The following is a 19,354-nucleotide window of genomic DNA, read 5'->3' as shown; positions in this document are numbered from 1 at the left end:
TGGTGCATGGTTTTGTCATAATTTTAGGACTGTGACATGTGGGGCAGGTTATGATCCATGCAAAATATCAGACGTTTTGTATGTATACCTAACAGCGATTAAAGTAGCGGAAGGCTCTGTGACAAGGAGATGGAAGAAGCACACATAGGAGGACCAGGAGGAAATGGTGCACATGATGACTGCTGAGTGGTAGAGCAGTGGGACAGACCCTGTCAAAAGTGTCTGCTAAAGGGCTGCGATGCCTTGAGAGAGAAGGCTGAAGAGGACACTAGGAACCAGGAATTGGAGAAAGTGGGAGGGGAAAAAAAGCCTCTCAGGTCCAAAATATTGTTACCGGTCTGACAAACAATGAATTTGCGGCCTTGTGTCATCACGACTGCACTTCTTGTCCCCGCAACTATCATGTAGCCCAAGTAGACTAATGGATAATTATTACGTTGAGGGGTTGAGAGATGAGGAATGGGGTTAGCAGCATGTTTTATTCAGCTCCCATTACATTGAATTTCATGTTTCAGCACTGAGTCGTTTGTCTGATTTTTTATTTTTTTTTGCCAACCCAGAAATGTCTCGCTCTGACACCGCGGCGTCGCGCATCGTTTTCTGCGTTCGTCTTCAAGCTTTTCATCTGCAGAGTCTCACGGAGAAACAATGATGACCCAGTTCTGAGTCTGCCTCGTTCGTACAGCCGGTTCTCTTCTGTCCTAATCACGGGCGTCCCTCAGCTCCGAGATGCTACGCTACCGAGACATGAGTGTGAGAGAGGCGTGGGAGCTCGGGGGGGGTGGTCGAGATAAAAGACAGAGAGGCGTGAACAAAGTCGACGAGTGGAAAGGAAGAAAACCAGAGCTAATCTCAGCAGGAGGAGAATAAAAAGGGACGGGATGGCAAAATATTAGGATGGAAGGATGATACTTTTGGAGAAAGAGGGAAGGAAGGTTGACGCATCACATCTTCTCTGATTTATGCCCCAGGGAAGGCACATCTAAAGACAGGATTGAGTCCATGACAGGCGGTTGGGTTGGAGAGGGGAAACAGAGGCCTGACGTTTCATGCATCTTCATGCGCGTAGATGTCTCATGAGATAAACGAAACCAGGTCATTCATCAGGTGTAAGGATGCATTTGCAAGAAAGAAGACCCGCCGCCGGCCTTATGTAATGGAAGGCATAACAGGCACACATTCCCTGCAGCATTCCTAAATCTCTTGCTCGGCTTTCTTTAGTAATAGACATTCTACGTATTTAAAAACAGCACTAAAAGGGTTTATTATGACAGATTATTGTCAACGTCGGATGTGGGAAAACAGCATGTGAGCTTGTTGTAATCTGTAAAAAATAAATAAATAAAATGGTAAAATGTTGTATATTGATAATCCGGGATTATTTAAAAAGCATTTATTTTTAAAAGGTCAGTGGCAGATCTCAATTTAGCCTTAGTTAATTGCAGTACTTGTATGTGGTGTTACATTTTAGCTTCAGTCTTTCTCTCTTCTTCACAGTCTGGTCCAACAATGCTTATTAATGTGCATATCATATATCACCTTTGGGTGACAGGGTCTTCATCTTCTCATAGAATTAGCCTCATTTTTCACTCTTGCGCGAAGATGATTCACCTGTTACTGTTGGGTTGTCACTTTTTTAGTGATTGTTTTGAAATCTGCCTCATGTCTACGTGGAAACTTTCCCTTTATTTCATTTTTTTCAGGTCATGACAGCAGGTAATGTTGCTATCTTGTGCTACGGTTTCATGCATAGGACAGAACTAAATGAGTGTGATGAATTATGTCTTGGGATTTGATTTCCATGTTGTCGTTGCCATGTAAATATACTATATAATTGATATTATTTTTTTGTGATTTACTCTAGAACTTTAGAGTTTTGACTCCCTGTTGGGTTCCGACCTATTTATGCGTCGTTAGCGTGTTTTCCCCTTGTGAAGATAAGCGGAAAACGAATGATTGTATATTCCAGTAATTAAAACAACTTGTAAATGTGTCTTTAACATCCCACATCAAACAAATAATGAGAGAGTTCTTTTTCTTTGGTATTATAAAGTTTACACACTTTCACACCCACTGCCAAAGGCATGCGAGGAATTAGTAAAGAGAGAAAAATCTATTTGAATAAATGTTGAAATACAGGTTCGATCTCGCATGAAATTAGGCATTCATGCAAACTAGCCAAGAAAAAAAAGGTATTTTGCTGTTCATGTCATTCACGTCGACTGTCAGTGATGCAAATGGACAGAAGCGAAAACGCTGGAGAAATTGTGCATCCAGCATGAAAACATCTTCAAGTTGCAAGCTCCCCTTTGAATAGGAAAGTGCCAGCTGGGGACTGTAGGGATGGATTTGACCTTGCCTGACTATGCTCATATCTGGCAAAGCAGCCGTGCACAAAAAACATGTTGCAAGATACTCTACCGTGGCGGTTTAATGGGGTAAAAATATGTAAACTGCACATTTCTTTCATTAATGTACTATCACTCCCAGTTACAATGTTTGGTGTTGGTATGAGCTGCTTCTATGAATGTGTGCCCTGAACAGTATGTCTGGGGGAGGGAGGGCAAGTGTGACTGAAACGGAGTTAACGGTCAACGGTGCCAAAGCTGCCATGGCAAAGACTTGGAAACATTCTGGCAATAAGCCGATACGTGGGGGAAGGGGGACTCCTTGCCTGGAAGGGTGGGCTTGTCAGAGCTGAGAGAGCACATATCAATGACTTCTAAGCTCTCGGTATTATGCTAAGGCATGTCTCCTTGAGGGAGCATGATGTGGAGTTGAAAGTCATTCAAGGATGGAGATTTTTACAATGCTACACCAAGCCTGGCATTTTCTGAAATATCTATGTTGAAACAAAATATGGAATATAGCAAAAGGTGGCATTGGTTGGTTTCATAATGATTCACGAATAAACTCTCAGCTCAGAAACTTTCACTTCAAGGTTTGCTTCTCAAATTAGGGGCGGGAGCATATACCAGCTGACTTTGGACAAAAGGCAGCTTAAATACTATACATTTGCACTCACAATCACACTGCCACCGATTAGGAATCGATCCCACATCGCCTGCACTGAATTCAGGGAAAAGAACCACTGCACCATGGTGCAGTTGCTCAAATTTCAACTAAAGAAAATGTAATTATTTTGCCAAATTTAATTGCCTTTCAAATGTCTGCTATTTAAAAAAAAGGTTGTCAAGAGCAAATTAGGAACAGCAAAACAAATTGCGTTTTACTAAGTATACCAAATCAACATTTTAAATTTTGTGTGATTTGATGAACCTGATGTGTTCTAGTCAATGTCTGCACCACCTTGAGATGAATTACATCCTCAGCTCATGTTTTTCCCCCCCTCCCTAACCAAAGTGACCTTGTGTGAAGCGTAATTTACAGCTGAATGACATGTTTACCGTTCACGGGCATGCCGAGCGGCATCAACACAACGCAAGTGTTGTGACACATTACTGGATACGTTTGTAAACCCCAACGTGATACAATTCCATATGCCCTCCATCTGCTTCACTTTACAGTGATCCTTTCTTTTCTAAACAGAGTCAGCAACATTCCCCAGCATGAATGGGGAACATAAACACACATTCCCATCCGCTGCAGCACGACTCAGAAAAGTGAAAACCTGGTTTCTCATGTGGTCCAAATCACACGCGACATTGACTGTGCCTCTACGCTCCGCCAACCAGCGGCTGCTGATGATGTGAAATATTGATTTGCATGTCCACCCACATCAACACGCCTTGGCTTTGCTGTCAAGTTCATTTAGAAGAAGCTCTTTTTAATGGGCCTTTGATGCCAAGCTTGTGCCATCAGCAGAGGTGCCGACAGAGGGTGGAAGAAGTCCCGCGGGGTCGAGAGCACAATGCACACACGGGGCTAAAAAGGAGGATAATACTCCACTCGTGAAATTATCACTGGCTTTACAATCGGCAATATGGCGCGAGAAGCTGGCTATATATTCGGGGGTTAAACCTGCAGTGGTAACATGTTGTTGGTGCATCATATGAGGTTGTACGCTGTACTTCTTAATTAGCCATTTCAGCATGGATACACTCTTCTGCTTCACAAAAGAAGCCAGCAGCCTTGCCTCAACACACACACACACTCACTCACGCACAGAAGAGATGGGAGCTAAACACATACAAGATGGCCTTTGCAGAAAAATATGAGGTAAAAGGTTACTCTCCCGTTCCGTCATGACAGTCAGTCTTACAGCTGTGGTCTATAAACAGATTTCAGGCCAAAAAACTGACGCCACATGTGGCCATGTATGAGATAACAAGATGACCTTTTCAAATCAACAACGTAATGACAAATTATGTAAATGCTTGCTTTCTCCACTAAAAGAGCTGAAGTTTGTATGTCTCTAATGACAGTGTTAAGCTTCATATTTTTTTTATCTGATTTTATTAAGATTTTTTTTTACTGCTAGCTTTTTAAATTTGCGTTCATGAAAAACTATTATCATTTATTACAAAAAAAAATTGATTCTGTTCCCCTCTAAATATATTCTTAATTGATCAATTATATTAATCTAAATGTGTTTGTGTTTTTTTTCTTTATCAATTCCATTGCAAAATACAGGCTGGGCACACCAATACTACAGATCAGATGTCAATTGGGGGCCGCAAAATATTGCCCCTTTGGCCACAATCAAGCCCGGGCCGCACATTTAAGACCCCTGTCGCATATAATTGCAGCAATAAAATATTTAAAAACAGAAGAAAAAAACAATTTGTCCAGGAAAGGGTTCAAATATATTTCAGCCAATCAGGGAGGCTAATTCAGTGAGGCAACCACAGTCAATCATGTAGCAAGATATACCAGTGGCCTTTATTCTCACTGTCATGCTCCCTGACATTGTGTGAATGGTGGAGGGAAGAGGTAATCCAGTGAGACAATTCAGAGTGGCAGAGGAAATGAGCAAAGGCTTAGAAAAAGGTGCTGTAACAAAATGGAAGGAGAAGGGCGCATCACTTTTAACTACACTCAGTGGAGTGAAGACCTTGGTCAAGGGTAAAACTGGGATAAGAGGGAAAATAATCATGGGTGACCTTATGTGTATTTTTATTTTCCAGAATTTTGGGCCATTAATGGTTAAAGAAAGGATGATGTAAGGTGGCAGGAGTCTGGGTTCTTTTTCATGGAATGGTTCTAATGTTAATTGAAGGTGAGTTTGGAGTTTTCAAAAAAGGTTTTTGTCATACATTTTAAAACTGCCTGAATGGCAAGAAAGTAGCTAATTGTAAAAGCTATGGTGCTTCTAGAAGTGGAATAAGAATTAAGGCCAGGTTTATTTATTTTGAACGAATAAGCCCCCAAGATGTAGTGTATCTGCTAACCTGTTTTCCGGGTTTGTTCATGTGACGTTCCGACGCAACATCCAGTCATAATGACGCTGGTTTCGGTCAACAGCAGATGGTAATGTTGTCCAGGACAATTGCCTGCGGAGATTGATGCATATGTATAATTTTTATTTCACAAATACAATATTGATCAGAAACACATTTCATATTAGTAGTGGTACGTGCAATTCATGGATGTATTACAAAAAAAGGGTACTCGGTCGTTTGGTCGCCCGGAAGGTTATTGATAATTACCATTTAAATCGTTGCTCAAATTCCCTAAATACAAACTGCAAATTATTATTTAGTCATACTTAATGCCCTATTAATTATTAGGCTAAAGAAAGTAGTTTTGGTAACAACAGCAAAAACCAAACTACGAAAACACATCCTGTTAAAGCCATAACCTTCCTGATTCAGGTAGTGTGTAATAAGGACACAGAGTCCAATGTGACATTACAGCATGCAAGGGGAGTCTTTTTTTTTGTGCTGCCCTGAGTGCAAATAGAGGTGAGTCACTATTGCCAGCAAACTGCTACAAAAGAGGCTAATTCCAACACAGCCACGAGGGGACAATGTTGTGTGAGACAGGATGAAGAGAGAAGATGAGGTGAGGCAAGGGCGAGTAAGACAGAACCGGTATAGATCTCCCGCTATTAGCTCTTCCTGTGTCCCACTTCTGAAGATTTGCATCATGCTTTATTTATTTATTTCAGTGAAAAATATAGGTCAGACCATCCATTTTTAATAGTTTAGCAGCTTTAATTCAAATGTCTGCGAGCAAGCCCTGCGAGGAAATCCGTCTTTGACGCCGGGAATCAAATGAGATGAAGACAACACACAATGCACAGCACAGTGCGATGGTGCTCAGTAATGCCCCGGCGAATAAGGCTTTGCCGTGATTAAATACATCTTTGCTTCAAAGTACAGGCTGGAAGATACGAGGTGAAAGGAGGACAGGGGGAAAATGTAGCTGACTAACAGACGTGTAATGGATTCGTAATTTGAGGCTGTCCTCGGCCAAAAGAGCTTAAAATTCAAGCATACGTAGCATCGAGACATGTCTGACGTGCACAGTTTTGCACTGTAAGTAAAGCTTATCTGATTCATGGTCGGGTGGACAAGTCAAGCTCTGTTTCTAAGAGGTACATTGAGGCTACAGGCTTCAATTGACCTTTTCCACTTTTCTAACAAAGGAGAGTAAAAGTAAACGGCACTTCAGTGCTGCCAATGCTTTAGTGAGGAAGACTGACATTGATGTTCAGTCCAACATTGGAGCATTGGAGCATTATTCTCGTTCATAAAGTGCAAGGCACGAGGAATGGAGCAAAGATAAATGAATCTGATTTATGAGGATTGGCATAAAATTAATGTGGGGTTATTTTATTATGGACTCTCTGCATATGAGATGGTGCTCATTCCAAATAATTCCCACTGAAATAAAAGGCAACCTGTGGAGACGCATCCAGCTTTGAACGAACCATCTGTGTCCGTTTGAGACATACTGCCCAACTGCTTAAGTCGTAATTCAAACGGAAATCTAACGCGTAAATGTCTATCCTTTAATTCAGAGCAATATAAAGTACAGACGTTTTCAGTATTTGGATATCAATCAATACTGGAAAAAATACGGAATGTTTTACAGGTACGGGATACATATGAATATGTTATGAGTCCACAGGGGTGCTGGAGCCTATCCCAGCTGACTACAGGCAGGAGCCTGAAATGTTTGCCAGTCACTAGTAGTGCACTGACACCATTTTTTGTGCCTTAATGCTTCACTATGCTTCACTATTAAAGGCATGTTATGAATTGCACTACATTTCAGAAAGTAAACATCTCACAACTTTTGTTTGGATTCAAATCTGCTTCTTCAAAAACAATCTAGAGTGAAAACTGAATATGCTGTCTGCGCTCCCATCTTTTCAGAAAAGCAATGGAACAGGTGTATTTTTATATTGTAAATTACTTGGGGCAGCTGGGAGAAGGAAAAGAACATGCTCAAGATGTTACGCTTCCCTGAGTCACTGATTTAATGATGTACAGCATGTGCTCAGTCTGACTGAAGAACACAGTGTGATGCTTCCAGCATCTTTCAATTTGGGGAAATGGGGGATCATATTGTGGGAAATTGTCAAGCATATTCACGGGACAAATTATTAGGTACGCCTAGACTCTATCAAATATCTTAAAGTATTATCAAATACACTTTCACACCACTACAAAGATTGCATAAGTAAATGAGTCTTTACTTATTGGGTGCTAATGGACAAATGTGAGGATAAGCGGTTCGGAAAATGAATGAACTAATATCGAAAACTAGCCTCGATTCCACTCACGTTGACAACAGGAAAAAAACTAAGAAACTACTCCTGCAAGCAAGAAGATGGGTACAAAATTGCAAAGGCAACATGTCACAAACATGCAAGAAATATAACCGTATTTATCAGAAGCAAACATATGCTCTGTGATTCCTGTATACCTGCTGTTTAGTCCCAAATTGTTTAATCACAATTCCGGATCTCTTCCCTCTGACTGATTTCCATATTTCATTTGCTGATTGTGTATGTGTGGGAGCGTGCACAATCAGCACGTGACACTGTGTGGGCAAGTTTTTATCTGAGTGAGGAAGCAGAGCGGACCTGGACACCACATCAGGGACAGCTGGATGTTGTCATGGCCCTGTAATGCTGATGGAAATGGGTTGATTGCAACCCACGAGCCCTTACCAATTATATATCCGCTTCACGGCACTCACGGGTGAAATACGGCAGCTGAAGAACACGCTTGCTCTACTGTATGAAAAACCTTGCTCATATTAGGAGTGCAGAAGTCTTAACTAGTTGATACAGATGTTGTGCAATTCAGTTTTTGTATTAAAACACGTTGGCAATCATCCCTTTTCTCTATCTTTTTTATGGAAAAATGAGCTGTGTTTTACATCAACCATTTCATCAACATCGAATCGAAACGGATGGGAGGAATTGAGATGCATCGTATAATTTATGCTAATTTAATCACTTCAGGCTCCTCATTCGAAGGAAGTTAAGATTAAATGCTTGAGTATAGGATTTAGTGAGATTACAATGATTGACAGTTGTCTTTGTAAAACGGAGCTGTCTTCATTTCTCTGATGCAGCCTGTTAGACAGTACAGATTATGAAAATATAAAAATGACATTTGTTGGAATTTTCCATTCTCATCTTGCATATTATTTAATCTGACCAAATGCACCAGATATGATACATACACTGAGACTCTGAATGATAATACTATACATAGATGAACAGAAAGACGTAAAAAATGACATCATTGACAACTGTGCTTTCATAACTCATGTCTAAAGTAAAGGTAAATATGGGTACTTAATCTGCATGGAATCATGTCACCCCAACAATGGATTCTGACCATGTGCACATGAAACACTTCCACGCCTACCTGTATTCTGCCATAAATAAAACAACCTCTACCGACAAGCTCATTCTCCATCAGGGATTTCAACGCAAGAGTGGGCTCTGACGGTGCGTTATGGAAGGAGAGCACACTGTTGGCAAGCTAAATGAAAATGGTCTGTGCATTTCCCATATTTGCTCAGAGCCTTGGATGGTCATTATGTTCCAGGTAAAGAATAAATTCAAGCCCTCTTGGCAAACCCACGGTTGAAACAACGGCAGGGAACTCTGTGATTACATCATTGACTGCTAAACTGACAGGACAGAGGTGCAAGACAGTTTGTCTTTCTATTCTTCTGTCTGGCTTGGAAGCCTGGACTCCCGACCAAATGCACATGCAGACCTTGAAGGCCTTCCACAGTCAGCGCCTTAAATGCATTCTGGGAAGATGGAAAGTCATACGTTGAGGTCTTTGAACAGTGCTACACTCAATATCGTCATGGTCCGTTATCTACACATTTTCTAACCTGCTATTGGGACCAAATTGTATCTCCCACCTTTCAAATTCAAATGAATCCATCATCTAAAGAACAATACTGAAAAATGTATTTTGTGTGAAAATGTGCAAAGCTCATACCCAGACAAAATTAAAAAAAAGGTAATAGAATGCTTGAGAATAGTTAGAATAAATAAATACGGAGTTTGCCATGCAATGCTATTTTTGTCTGTCCAAGTCTCCCTATGACAAAATTGAATCTCAAATAACTGTTAAATTAAATGTCATTCTTGGGTTATTATGGATTGATATCTCATTTATCTGAGGGAACATTTGTTTTAATAATCATAGCATGCCAAATATGAATCATTAAGTGTAAACTGTATCCCAGGTCATTCTCACAACCCTACACTATGCAACACTACGATCCTTTTAAACATGCTCAAAGAAACCACTGAACTACACAATATGTTAGATTTGCTACACAGGTGAGCAAATGTACGTACGTATCACTTCTTCAGAAATCCGAAGGAGTAACAACTTATTTTTCAAGAATTTTGAAGGCAAAATTCCCTCCAATTCTGAAATGACCCCTTTTCCGTTGATGTTCAAGGGTAGCCTATCCCAACTGAGATCAAGCCATTCACCAGTCAATCCCACGGCATTGACACAAATCGAGACAGACGAACAATACCACTCTCATTTACACAGTAACACTATTGTTATTTGTCGTGATTAAAAGAATGTCACAGCCCTCACAGAAGCCAACACATTACTGTGATTAGTGTGATTTTGTTTGGTTTAGATACTGCAATAAATTCAGAAAAGGTCATTTTCCACCCCATGGGGCTGAGGCAATCAGGAAACATTAACTGTGAGAAGGTTAAACCATCGGCTCTCATTGCAGCACAATGTAATTAGCGAAAATGAATAGGAAGAGGTTTTGGAGAAATACTAGATACAGATTGCAGCGAACATTTTCATGTTAACAGTGTCAGAGCTTAGACTGCTGGATGGAATGGGATGGTGTGGTTTAGTGGGGTAAAAATGGATTAGAAATCAGCTTTGAAGGGCTTCTCCCATGTGCTCCACACAATTATATCTCACTTTTTTGCTTTTCCACAGCTTTCTGCAGGGACTGTTTACACTCGGTTCAAAAAAAGCCAATCTCCCCCCTGACCTTCTCTTGGCTTGCCGTTTTTGTTGATTAACACATACACACAAACACACACATACACATTTTCATTTCATATTGTGGTCATCTGCCAGCCTGCACATTGCAACAGGGTTCAAAATCTGGCCAATGTACAAATGTGTCTCGACACCAGAGTGAAATGAATTTGAGTAACTGAATCATACCGATATGTTGTGCTCCCTATAGTTGTTTTTATTTTTGACCTTTCATTATTTACTTAAATTGCATTGTTGTCTGCCAGGCTGGCTTTGTGCTTCAGTTTGAATATCATTCATAAATGATAGACAGCTGAGCCATTGTTTCTCCTGCTGCCACTTTTCCTCTGCTTTATTAGGATCATGGGGTAGTGGAAATGTATGTTGACTCGTGTGTGTGAATGGCCTCTATAAATTTGCTATTGCCTAGTTATGATTGCCCTTTTTTTCTTCAGAGCTCACACTTCTGCAAGAATCCTTGAAATAAATTATTCGAGAGGGCTCAGCTAAGTGGTTGGCAAATGTATAAAATGAAGAATTGATGAAGTCCACTTCATGACCAAGGCTCCTTGTGTGCACTTGCACCTACAAAGGTAAGAATTTACATCCCGAAATGAGTCTTAAGGTCTGGTGTTACAGCATAAATGGGACTGTGGCCAAGACCCAGTAGCTTATTCATCTGTATACTGATGTAAAAGCAAGTACAATTCTCACTGCAATAATGAAAAAAGTGGGAGCCAGCATGTGAGAAGGCCGTGGGCAGTGTGTTCGAAAGTATTCTCCATACTGTCATTATATAGTGTATCTACACATTCCGTAGAGCAGTATTTCCCAACCAGTGTGCTGTGAGCGATGCTCAGGTGTGCCGCGGGAAATTACAAGAAGTCATATATCGTAATCATCCAAGAGAGAAATCTCAATATTAAGAGATTAAAATCGAACTATTACGAGGTTAAAATTGAAATAGGAAATCATAGATTGTACTATAACAAGATTCAAATCGAAATATTATGAGAATACAGTCATTTTGTTGCTTAGTTTTATTTAAAGTAAACCATAAGCTCTTTGGTTTTCCGGGCTTCAACTTTTGTCGACGTTAAATCAGTGTGAACACAAAACGGCTCTTCTCGTAAAGTTAGGTGGTTGAAGTAATATTGAGTGACAAAAAGTCGGAATATTACGATTGAAGTCATTTTCGGTACGTGAACTGGAAGTTGTTTGGTTTCAGGGGCGTCAAATTTTGGCGACGTAAAGTCTCTTCAAAAGTGCACTGCATTCATTATTTTAACATCAGTCGACCTGAAAGCTGTTTGGGGTCTACGGATATCAATTTTGATGACGTTAGATCGGTGTGAAAAAAATAGATTTGGGAATAATTTGGGGGATGATTATTTAATTCCTGTTAAACAAATTTTGATGAGAACGACTTTATAATGTGAATATACACTAATAACACTGCAGAAGAGCAACACAATAACACAACCAGAAAAAAAGTTCTACAAGATGAAAAATGCTCAAATGAGAGGACATGTAGAATAGCAGCAGTACATTGTGTTATCCCATGCATCATAAAAGTGTTATCGGACAGCATCTGAAAAAGTATTTTCAGAGAAAATGTTTAGGAAACAATGTCGAATGACTTTACAATTGTAAGTTGTTTGGTGTATAAACAACTATAGTGTGTGAATGTGGTTTCCAAGGTAACATTTCTGGTGCCCCAGCTGTTGAGAGCACCATGCCCTGTAATGTTGGTGCCATGTTACGTATAGCAAATGTCTCTATTTTACATCACACACAGTTAGGGAATTTAGTGGGCTAATGCTCCTCAGTGAAGCAAACACTGAGACAGTTAATTGGGGATTATGGAAAAAAAATCAATATGGTGGCTCAAAGAAGTGGATTAAAAACTACTCCTTCAACACTGGCTTTGTCAAGGTTGTTGCTTCACTTTTGTTTTTGCAGATAAAATACGGAATCTCCATGAGGCATGACAGAGTTCTGTTCCTAAGATGGAAACGCGACTGGAATTTTCATGTAAAATGGAGTTCACTATCAATATCAAAATTTATGGGTGCAACACAATACCTTACGTTGGCATGATTATTGTTGGGTTATGTGAAGAAGAATTAGTTTGACCTTGACATAAGGGCTGTCTGTTTGACCGCAAGACAGGATTTGGCGACAAACGAGACGCTCTTGGGGCCATAATGTGAAAAAAGGAGAGCTAAAAATGCAAAAGATGTCCAAAAGTCGAAACGTTGTAGGCTTAGGACATCGTAACCCGAGGACTCCATGTACCAGCACATCAAACCAATATAAACTACAGCATTTTGGTCCGAAAAAACTTTGTAAAGCAAAATCAATATTAAACATTTTAAATGATGTGGAGTATAAATAATACAATATGAAGATTTTATACTTCATACCATCCTGCACAAACATTTAAAACATTTTAACTGGTGCTTTAAATAGAATCCCTACCGTGCAAAGTGCCAACTGCACAAGAGGAGCCAAAGTGCATGCATTATACATTGTTCAAAAGTGCATTGCATTCATGGCTCAGTCTGCTTCTCTGCAGAGATGACTTGACAAGAACAATTTTCTAAGTTGCATTATTTTTGTTTGCTTCAGAATAGAATGTGAACCCTCCCCCAAAAGGAATTTCTGCGAATTTATTTCTTGTAGCCAAATGTATCGAGGAAGTGGAAATATGCTATCATATCAGTTTTTCCATTTGATTTGACTAGAAGGCTCCCCTACCCTGGAAATAGTACAAAATATGAACAGTTAAAATCTCAAGAATATATTTAGTTACTTGGCATGTAAATCCTAGATTCGTTATGGTACAATACAATATCGATTATTTGGTCAATTAAATGAGATTTGTCGATATTGCTGCTGTCATTCCACAAGTTCGCCAATGTTCAAAGCATATCGCTCCTGTGGCAGATAGTAGCTGTCGCTTTAATTGAGATTGGACAATTGCATATTCAAGTACGCGCAGCTCTCCTCCACATGAGCCAATCAAGAGAGCGGAGTGATGCTATTGGCTGCATTATGATGAGTTCTGTGTTCCGCCAAGGTGGGGGAGGCGGATGTAGAGGGGCTTCAGCGCAATCTCCTCTCCATTTAATCTCTGTAGTCAGCAGTACGAGCGGAGCAGCAGAGCATCCACAAACGCAGCATCCAGGATGAGAACGGAAGCAAGGGAAGGAAGGTTTGAGGAGACCATGGAAGCGCTCAAGTGGAGAAAGTGAGCCGTAAAGAAAAATACGGCCAGAGAGAAAGAGTGGGAGATGAGAGGGATTGGGGCATCGTTCCTGTCTGTCTGACAACCACTGCAGCAGCACTAAATCTGGGGCTGTCAGACCAACCCTCAGCAGAGCGACCAAGGGGGAAAGGCTATTTGTAGAGCGGATCTCATCAGTGTGCAGCGGCAATGGGATTCCCGCGAGCAGATCTAAGTTCACAAAGAAAAAAAGTGGATCGCAAGTGCGGACTGTCCTCCTCCGAGAACTAGACAAGCCAAGCAAGTTTTCAAGTCTCCAAGTGGATTAGTGAGTGGTGCACTGCGTCCGAGTCGTGCAACCTGCGCTGTCATCTTCCAGGGTCCTCCCTCGCAGCTGTCTCCTCCCAGTGAATGCCCTCTCTGCGCGCGTTTCCACTGCTCAGCAGTTGAACACACTCATGGTCGATGCCAAGGGAAGGAACATGAAATGTCTGACTTTCTTCTTAATGCTGCCTGAGTCAGTAAAAAGCAAGTCAAGCAAAAGCTCCAAGAAGGGGAATGCCAGCGGCAGTCCCAAACTGCCTCCTGTCTGCTATGAGATTATCACTCTAAGGAACAAAAAGAAGAAGAAGATGGCAGCGGACATATTTCCTACCAAAAAGCCGGCACCTGCTACCACTGTACAACAGTACCAGCAGCAGAACCTCAATAACAACAACACTATACATAACTGTAACTGGCAAGGACTCTACTCCACCATCAGAGAAAGGTAGGTGCACATTTATGGCACTTAAACAATGAAGAAAGAATGAGAAAAAAATTAACAATGTCATCTATGTGTGAATGTGAGATTTAATCTGCTGGGGTTATTCTCGTTGACACCTCCTTTGAGTCTTAAGACTTTGCCGCTTCACACAGAGGCTGGGCAGCCAAGAGATGCACTTTATATCCACAAAGGCCCAGTTTGTTCTCTTCTAAAGACAAAATATTTACTTTGGCACACCAGCAAAAGATCCCAGCTGTCCAGTGCAAAATGGATTTTTTTTGACCAGGCTTTGTTGTCTCTCCAGAACATTTTGTTTACCTACCACAGTGACATGCTCCTTTGCTCAATAATACATGAATCCGGCTTCATAGGGAGGCCTTTTGTAGAGAGCTTACGGTTTTTGTCATTTACAGAATGTTGTTGCCTTTTATCATCATAAAGTTTATAGTAAAATGGGCAGCGGAGTTTATCGCTGTCATTGATGGTGACAAATAAACCAGAGCTGCTTAAAAATAAACTGCTTTTACTTTGACCACAGAGTAACTTCGGTATATTGCCAGTTATAACACTGAAATTTAAGAAACTGATCAGAAATATTTAGATTTTATTTCATAGTTTACCTCATTGGCAGCCATTAACGGTGATAGATAGACAGTCTATTTTGACTGGAAGGGACTAACTGTGATAGTCCAAATAGTCTGGTATTCATTTATTTTTGAATTGTTTAAATGTTTATTTTTTCTACCCATTGCATCTCATCTCATTTGAGGGGTGACCTAAGCAATTTGTTCCAAGACAAACCAAATAATCCCAATCTTCTTGTGCGCTGTCTTTTCAGAAATTCTGTGATGTACAACAATGAGCTAATGGCAGATGTTCACTTTGTGGTGGGTCAGCCTGGAAGAACCAAAAGGCTGCCAGGACACAGAGTAAGAATTTGACCCGTCAATCAAACAAAACAAACATCCGCATTTCGTAAACTTTCCTCATCACTTGACGGAAACTGAAATCTGTTCTGTGCCCCTCTCACTTCCGCACAACATATGCCTGTTCGAGACAGTCCTCAATTATTTATGTAAATGAGTCTGACTGAAAAAAGGGAGTGTTACTCCATCCTTGCACCACACAAGAACTTCTTTGTGTATTAGCAATTGCAGTATTCAACTTTTGTTTAACACTACCACAATAACGGAACACTCATTACATCTATGGAGATAATCAGAATCTATTCTACATTTGCAGCCCAACGCATGAATAACAAGAAGCAATCAATATCTTAATCAAGGCCTCTTTTTATCCTTATTTTAGGCATATTGAGAAGTGGTGGTTGACATTGACATTTTGTTCCACGAAGAATTGCATTTTATGGCAGGACAATAGGCATCACTTGAAAGCACGCGGCTATCTACTATAAAATTCACATTAAGTTGTTTTTTCACAGCCCTGAAAGGGCCCAGCTGACTACCCTATATTGTCACTATCGGATAAATCCAGTCTGAGAGGTTTTGTCTTTTGTTCCCCTCCATTGTATAAGACCTAAATGTGTAATGTGTAATTGCTATTTGCTTTGTGCACTTTGAGATGGCAGTTATGAAACGGCATGGTGGATGACTTGACTGCACTTAAAAACTGAAACACTATGCCAGTTGGATTTAATGACGGTCAATGCAGCAGTTTTTATTGTCTCCATTTGGCACTTAAGGCCAAAAGCCAAGAAGTGGGACTAAGTACATCTTAAAATGGTTCATAATTGACCTCTCTTTGTGGAAAATAATCTTTAATACCTGTATAAGTTTGCGTTCTGACAGATTGGGTTTACACTAATATTACCACAGGTTCCAAGCAAGATGCAAAACTCTGTAATCTCGCCGTCAATAAAAACTGACACGCACAGTGAAGCAGTACATGAGTAGATGGTTTCATTAATGGATTTGTTCTCATTTCTAAAATGCCGTTACATTGCACTTAATTCAGTCAAGCTGCAATTAGTCATTAATTCCAGGAAATTGAATTTACACTATTGAATGGTATGATTAGAAATTCATTTTATTCCTATCAAATGCAATCTTGTTTGTTCGAAACATGCCTCTTCAACCCAAGGGTAAATACCGCTCTATCTGGCTGAGCACTGCTCATTATAAGGGAAACCGAACAAACGCAACTTTCAGTAATTGCAAATGGGGAATTGTTCGACAGCTGTGCTTTAAATACACAGTTGCACGTTCGCAAACATTAACTTCAATTACAACTAAACAAGCTATTAAAGCCAAAATCCATATTTTTTATATAACTGTATGAACCAATGCATTTCTTCTATTTTCTAACAGTATGTCTTGGCTGTGGGAAGCTCAGTGTTTCACGCCATGTTTTATGGTGAACTGGCCGAAAATGATGATGAGATTGATATTCCGGATGTGGAACCAGCTGCTTTCCTGGCAATGTTGAAGTAAGGAACCTCTCGTCTATCCTTGCATTCGATCATGCACTGAATGTAGTATGTTTTTTATTATTATGGTGTAATGTTTGTGATATGAATTGGGCTGTCTTTTCAAAATCTAAATTTGTCACACCACCAGGGATTTTGTGGTGTAACAAATGTATATTTATTATTTTGGTTGCAGTGTGCAGTGGGATAGAACGCACTGAATCATACTGAGAAGTGATTCACATAGTTTCTGACCTAATTTAGCTAAAAAAAAGTGTGTTCACACGAGTGTTATCTCTGAGTAGGACTTTGTGGAGTCCAACACCTCAAAAAACAGTTTGTGGCCAGTGACTGTATATATATATTTACACATTCCGTTCCCACTGGTTAGGGTGGTTGGGGTGTTAGCGGAGAATCCCTCGCCCATTTAGACAATACGTCACACGGGGGTAGTAGGCACAAGTGGAGAGTAACTCAGCGGCCCTGTCCGTAGCTGTCGATGATTTCATCACGCTCGCAAATTTACCAAGTTTCTTTCAACAGGTACATCTACTGTGATGAGATCGACCTGAGTGCTGACACAGTCCTTGCCACTCTTTACGCCGCCAAAAAGTATATTGTCCCCCACCTGGCACGTGCCTGCGTGAACTTCCTTGAGACCAGCCTGAGCGCCAAGAACGCCTGCGTGCTGCTCTCGCAGAGCTGCCTGTTCGAAGAACCCGAGCTGACTCAGCGCTGCTGGGAAGTGATCGACGCTCAGGCCGATCTGGCGCTACGCTCTGAGGGTTTCTGCGACATCGACTCGCAGACCCTCCAAAGCATCCTCCAGCGAGAGACACTTAACGCTAAAGAGATAGTTGTCTTTGAGGCGGCGCTCAGCTGGGCTGAGGCTGAATGTCAGAGACAGGAGCTCACTTTGTCCACTGACAACAAGCGGAAGGTTTTGGGTAAGGCCATGTACCTGATACGCATTCCCACCATGGCCTTGGATGACTTTGCCAATGGAGCGGCCCAGTCGGGCGTGCTGACGCTTAACGAGACCAATGACATCTTCCTTTGGTACACAGCTGCCAAGAAGCCTGAACTTCAATTTGTCAGCCAGCCAAGGAAGGGACTGACACCCCAGCGCTGCCACAGGTTCCAGTCGTGCGCCTACCGGAGCAATCAGTGGCGTTATCGAGGTCGCTGCGACAGCATACAGTTTGCTGTGGACAAACGAGTGTTCATTGCGGGTTTCGGACTCTATGGCTCTAGCTGTGGATCAACAGAGTACAGTGCTAAGATAGAGCTCAAACGTCAGGGAGTGCTGATGGGACAAAACCTCAACAAATACTTCTCGGACGGGTCCAGTAACACTTTCCCCGTGTGGTTTGAGTACCCGGTTCAGATCGAGCCCGATACCTTCTACACCGCCAGTGTGGTTCTTGACGGGAATGAACTGAGTTACTTTGGACAGGAAGGCATGACAGAGGTGCAGTGTGGGAAGGTGACTTTTCAATTCCAGTGCTCATCAGACAGCACTAATGGCACAGGAGTGCAAGGGGGTCAAATTCCAGAGCTTATCTTTTACGCCTAATGTTTGCACTTAATTGATACAAAAAAATGACCACTTTGTGTTACGTGGCCTGGTATTTATTTTGTATTTATTTTTCACTATTGTTATCTCCCATGTGTGATTTAGGTGAACAATTTTCCTGATGAGGGTCTGATGTACTGTACGTCTCGGATATTGGCGTGTAGAACTATAAAAGGTGGAAATACTGAAAAGTCTATCTTGCACTTGACGTGCATGTACATATGAATAGAGGGAAATGTATATGAGGGCGTACACTCACTGCTGAGGCCGACCTCAGACATACCTTTTATGATGAGTAGCTGCACTTAATATTATTTTTATGTTTGCATAAAATGCACATATCGCAGCAATACACCACATTCTTCTGTATCATCTGATGCGATTATGCGTCAGGATTATAACGGAGGGCAATCTAAATACACACACTGATAGTCAAAGCACTGTGTTTAACACTCATCGGGCATTTGTACTTGAGTGGTCGTGCTGCTTTTTCTGGTACTTTGAATCTACTAATGAAGAGAGGTCTTAGATTAGAGAGCACTATGTGACACTTCTTTCTCTATGTAGCATGTTGCTCTGCACTTACAATCACCCCTCTCACTATAATTCCATCAGTGTTGTTATGCCCATAGTAAAAATACTTAAATATTGATAACAATAATAAAGAAAATGAAGTTATCCCCTTGCGAGTCTTGAGGCATCTCTCTTTTGTTTCTTCTTCTCTGACTGGCAGTTTAATGTGGACTACTAATTGTTCTTGCACCTTAGGTTTTCTTCACAGGGACGAGATCAACGGCGGACTGCGTGTGTGGGGGTGTGCATGTGATGCTGAGTCCCTTCCAGATTTGGTTGAAAAGCACTACACTTGAATAGTGTGTACTGTGTCGCCTTATTGCACTGATGTTGATTTGTAATAAAATGTGTTCTTTATTTTTTTTCTTCCCCC

General features: G+C 41.0%; 2 protein-coding genes across 10 annotated transcripts in view; one reads left to right on the top strand and one right to left on the bottom strand.

The window, feature by feature from the left end:
• Positions 1 to 19,354, bottom strand: part of LOC144084422 (protein jagged-1b-like) — a 165,200-nt gene that overhangs the window by 105,554 nt on the left and 40,292 nt on the right. For all 9 annotated transcript variants that reach the window (XM_077612824.1, XM_077612835.1, XM_077612833.1 and 6 more), the window contains one exon: positions 5,352 to 5,453. The gene's annotated coding sequence lies outside the window, so the exon portion shown is untranslated. The remainder of the gene's footprint in view (positions 1 to 5,351; positions 5,454 to 19,354) is intronic.
• btbd3b (BTB (POZ) domain containing 3b) lies at positions 13,532 to 19,086 on the top strand. Its single transcript, XM_077614072.1, has 4 exons — positions 13,532 to 14,410; positions 15,246 to 15,336; positions 16,735 to 16,853; positions 17,376 to 19,086. The coding sequence occupies exons 1-4, from the start codon at positions 14,100 to 14,102 to the stop codon at positions 18,406 to 18,408; spliced, it is 1,554 nt and encodes a 517-aa protein (XP_077470198.1). The 5' UTR covers positions 13,532 to 14,099; the 3' UTR covers positions 18,409 to 19,086.

This window comes from Stigmatopora argus, chromosome 11 (assembly GCF_051989625.1).
Source record: "Stigmatopora argus isolate UIUO_Sarg chromosome 11, RoL_Sarg_1.0, whole genome shotgun sequence".
Taxonomy (NCBI): domain Eukaryota; kingdom Metazoa; phylum Chordata; class Actinopteri; order Syngnathiformes; family Syngnathidae; genus Stigmatopora; species Stigmatopora argus.
The sequence above is the reverse complement of the archived record's forward strand: the minus strand, read 5'-3'. Positions and strand labels throughout refer to the sequence as shown.

What these genes read in the sequence shown, in the direction of transcription:
- btbd3b (XM_077614072.1), top strand. Translation starts at nt 14,100, where the DNA reads ATGGTCGATGCCAAGGGAAGGAACATGAAATGTCTGACTTTCTTCTTA. An exon ending in TACTCCACCATCAGAGAAAG is followed by an intron (nt 14,411 to 15,245) that starts GTAGGTGCACAT and finishes CTGTCTTTTCAG; the next exon opens with AAATTCTGTGATGTACAACA. An exon ending in GCTTTCCTGGCAATGTTGAA is followed by an intron (nt 16,854 to 17,375) that starts GTAAGGAACCTC and finishes TTCTTTCAACAG; the next exon opens with GTACATCTACTGTGATGAGA.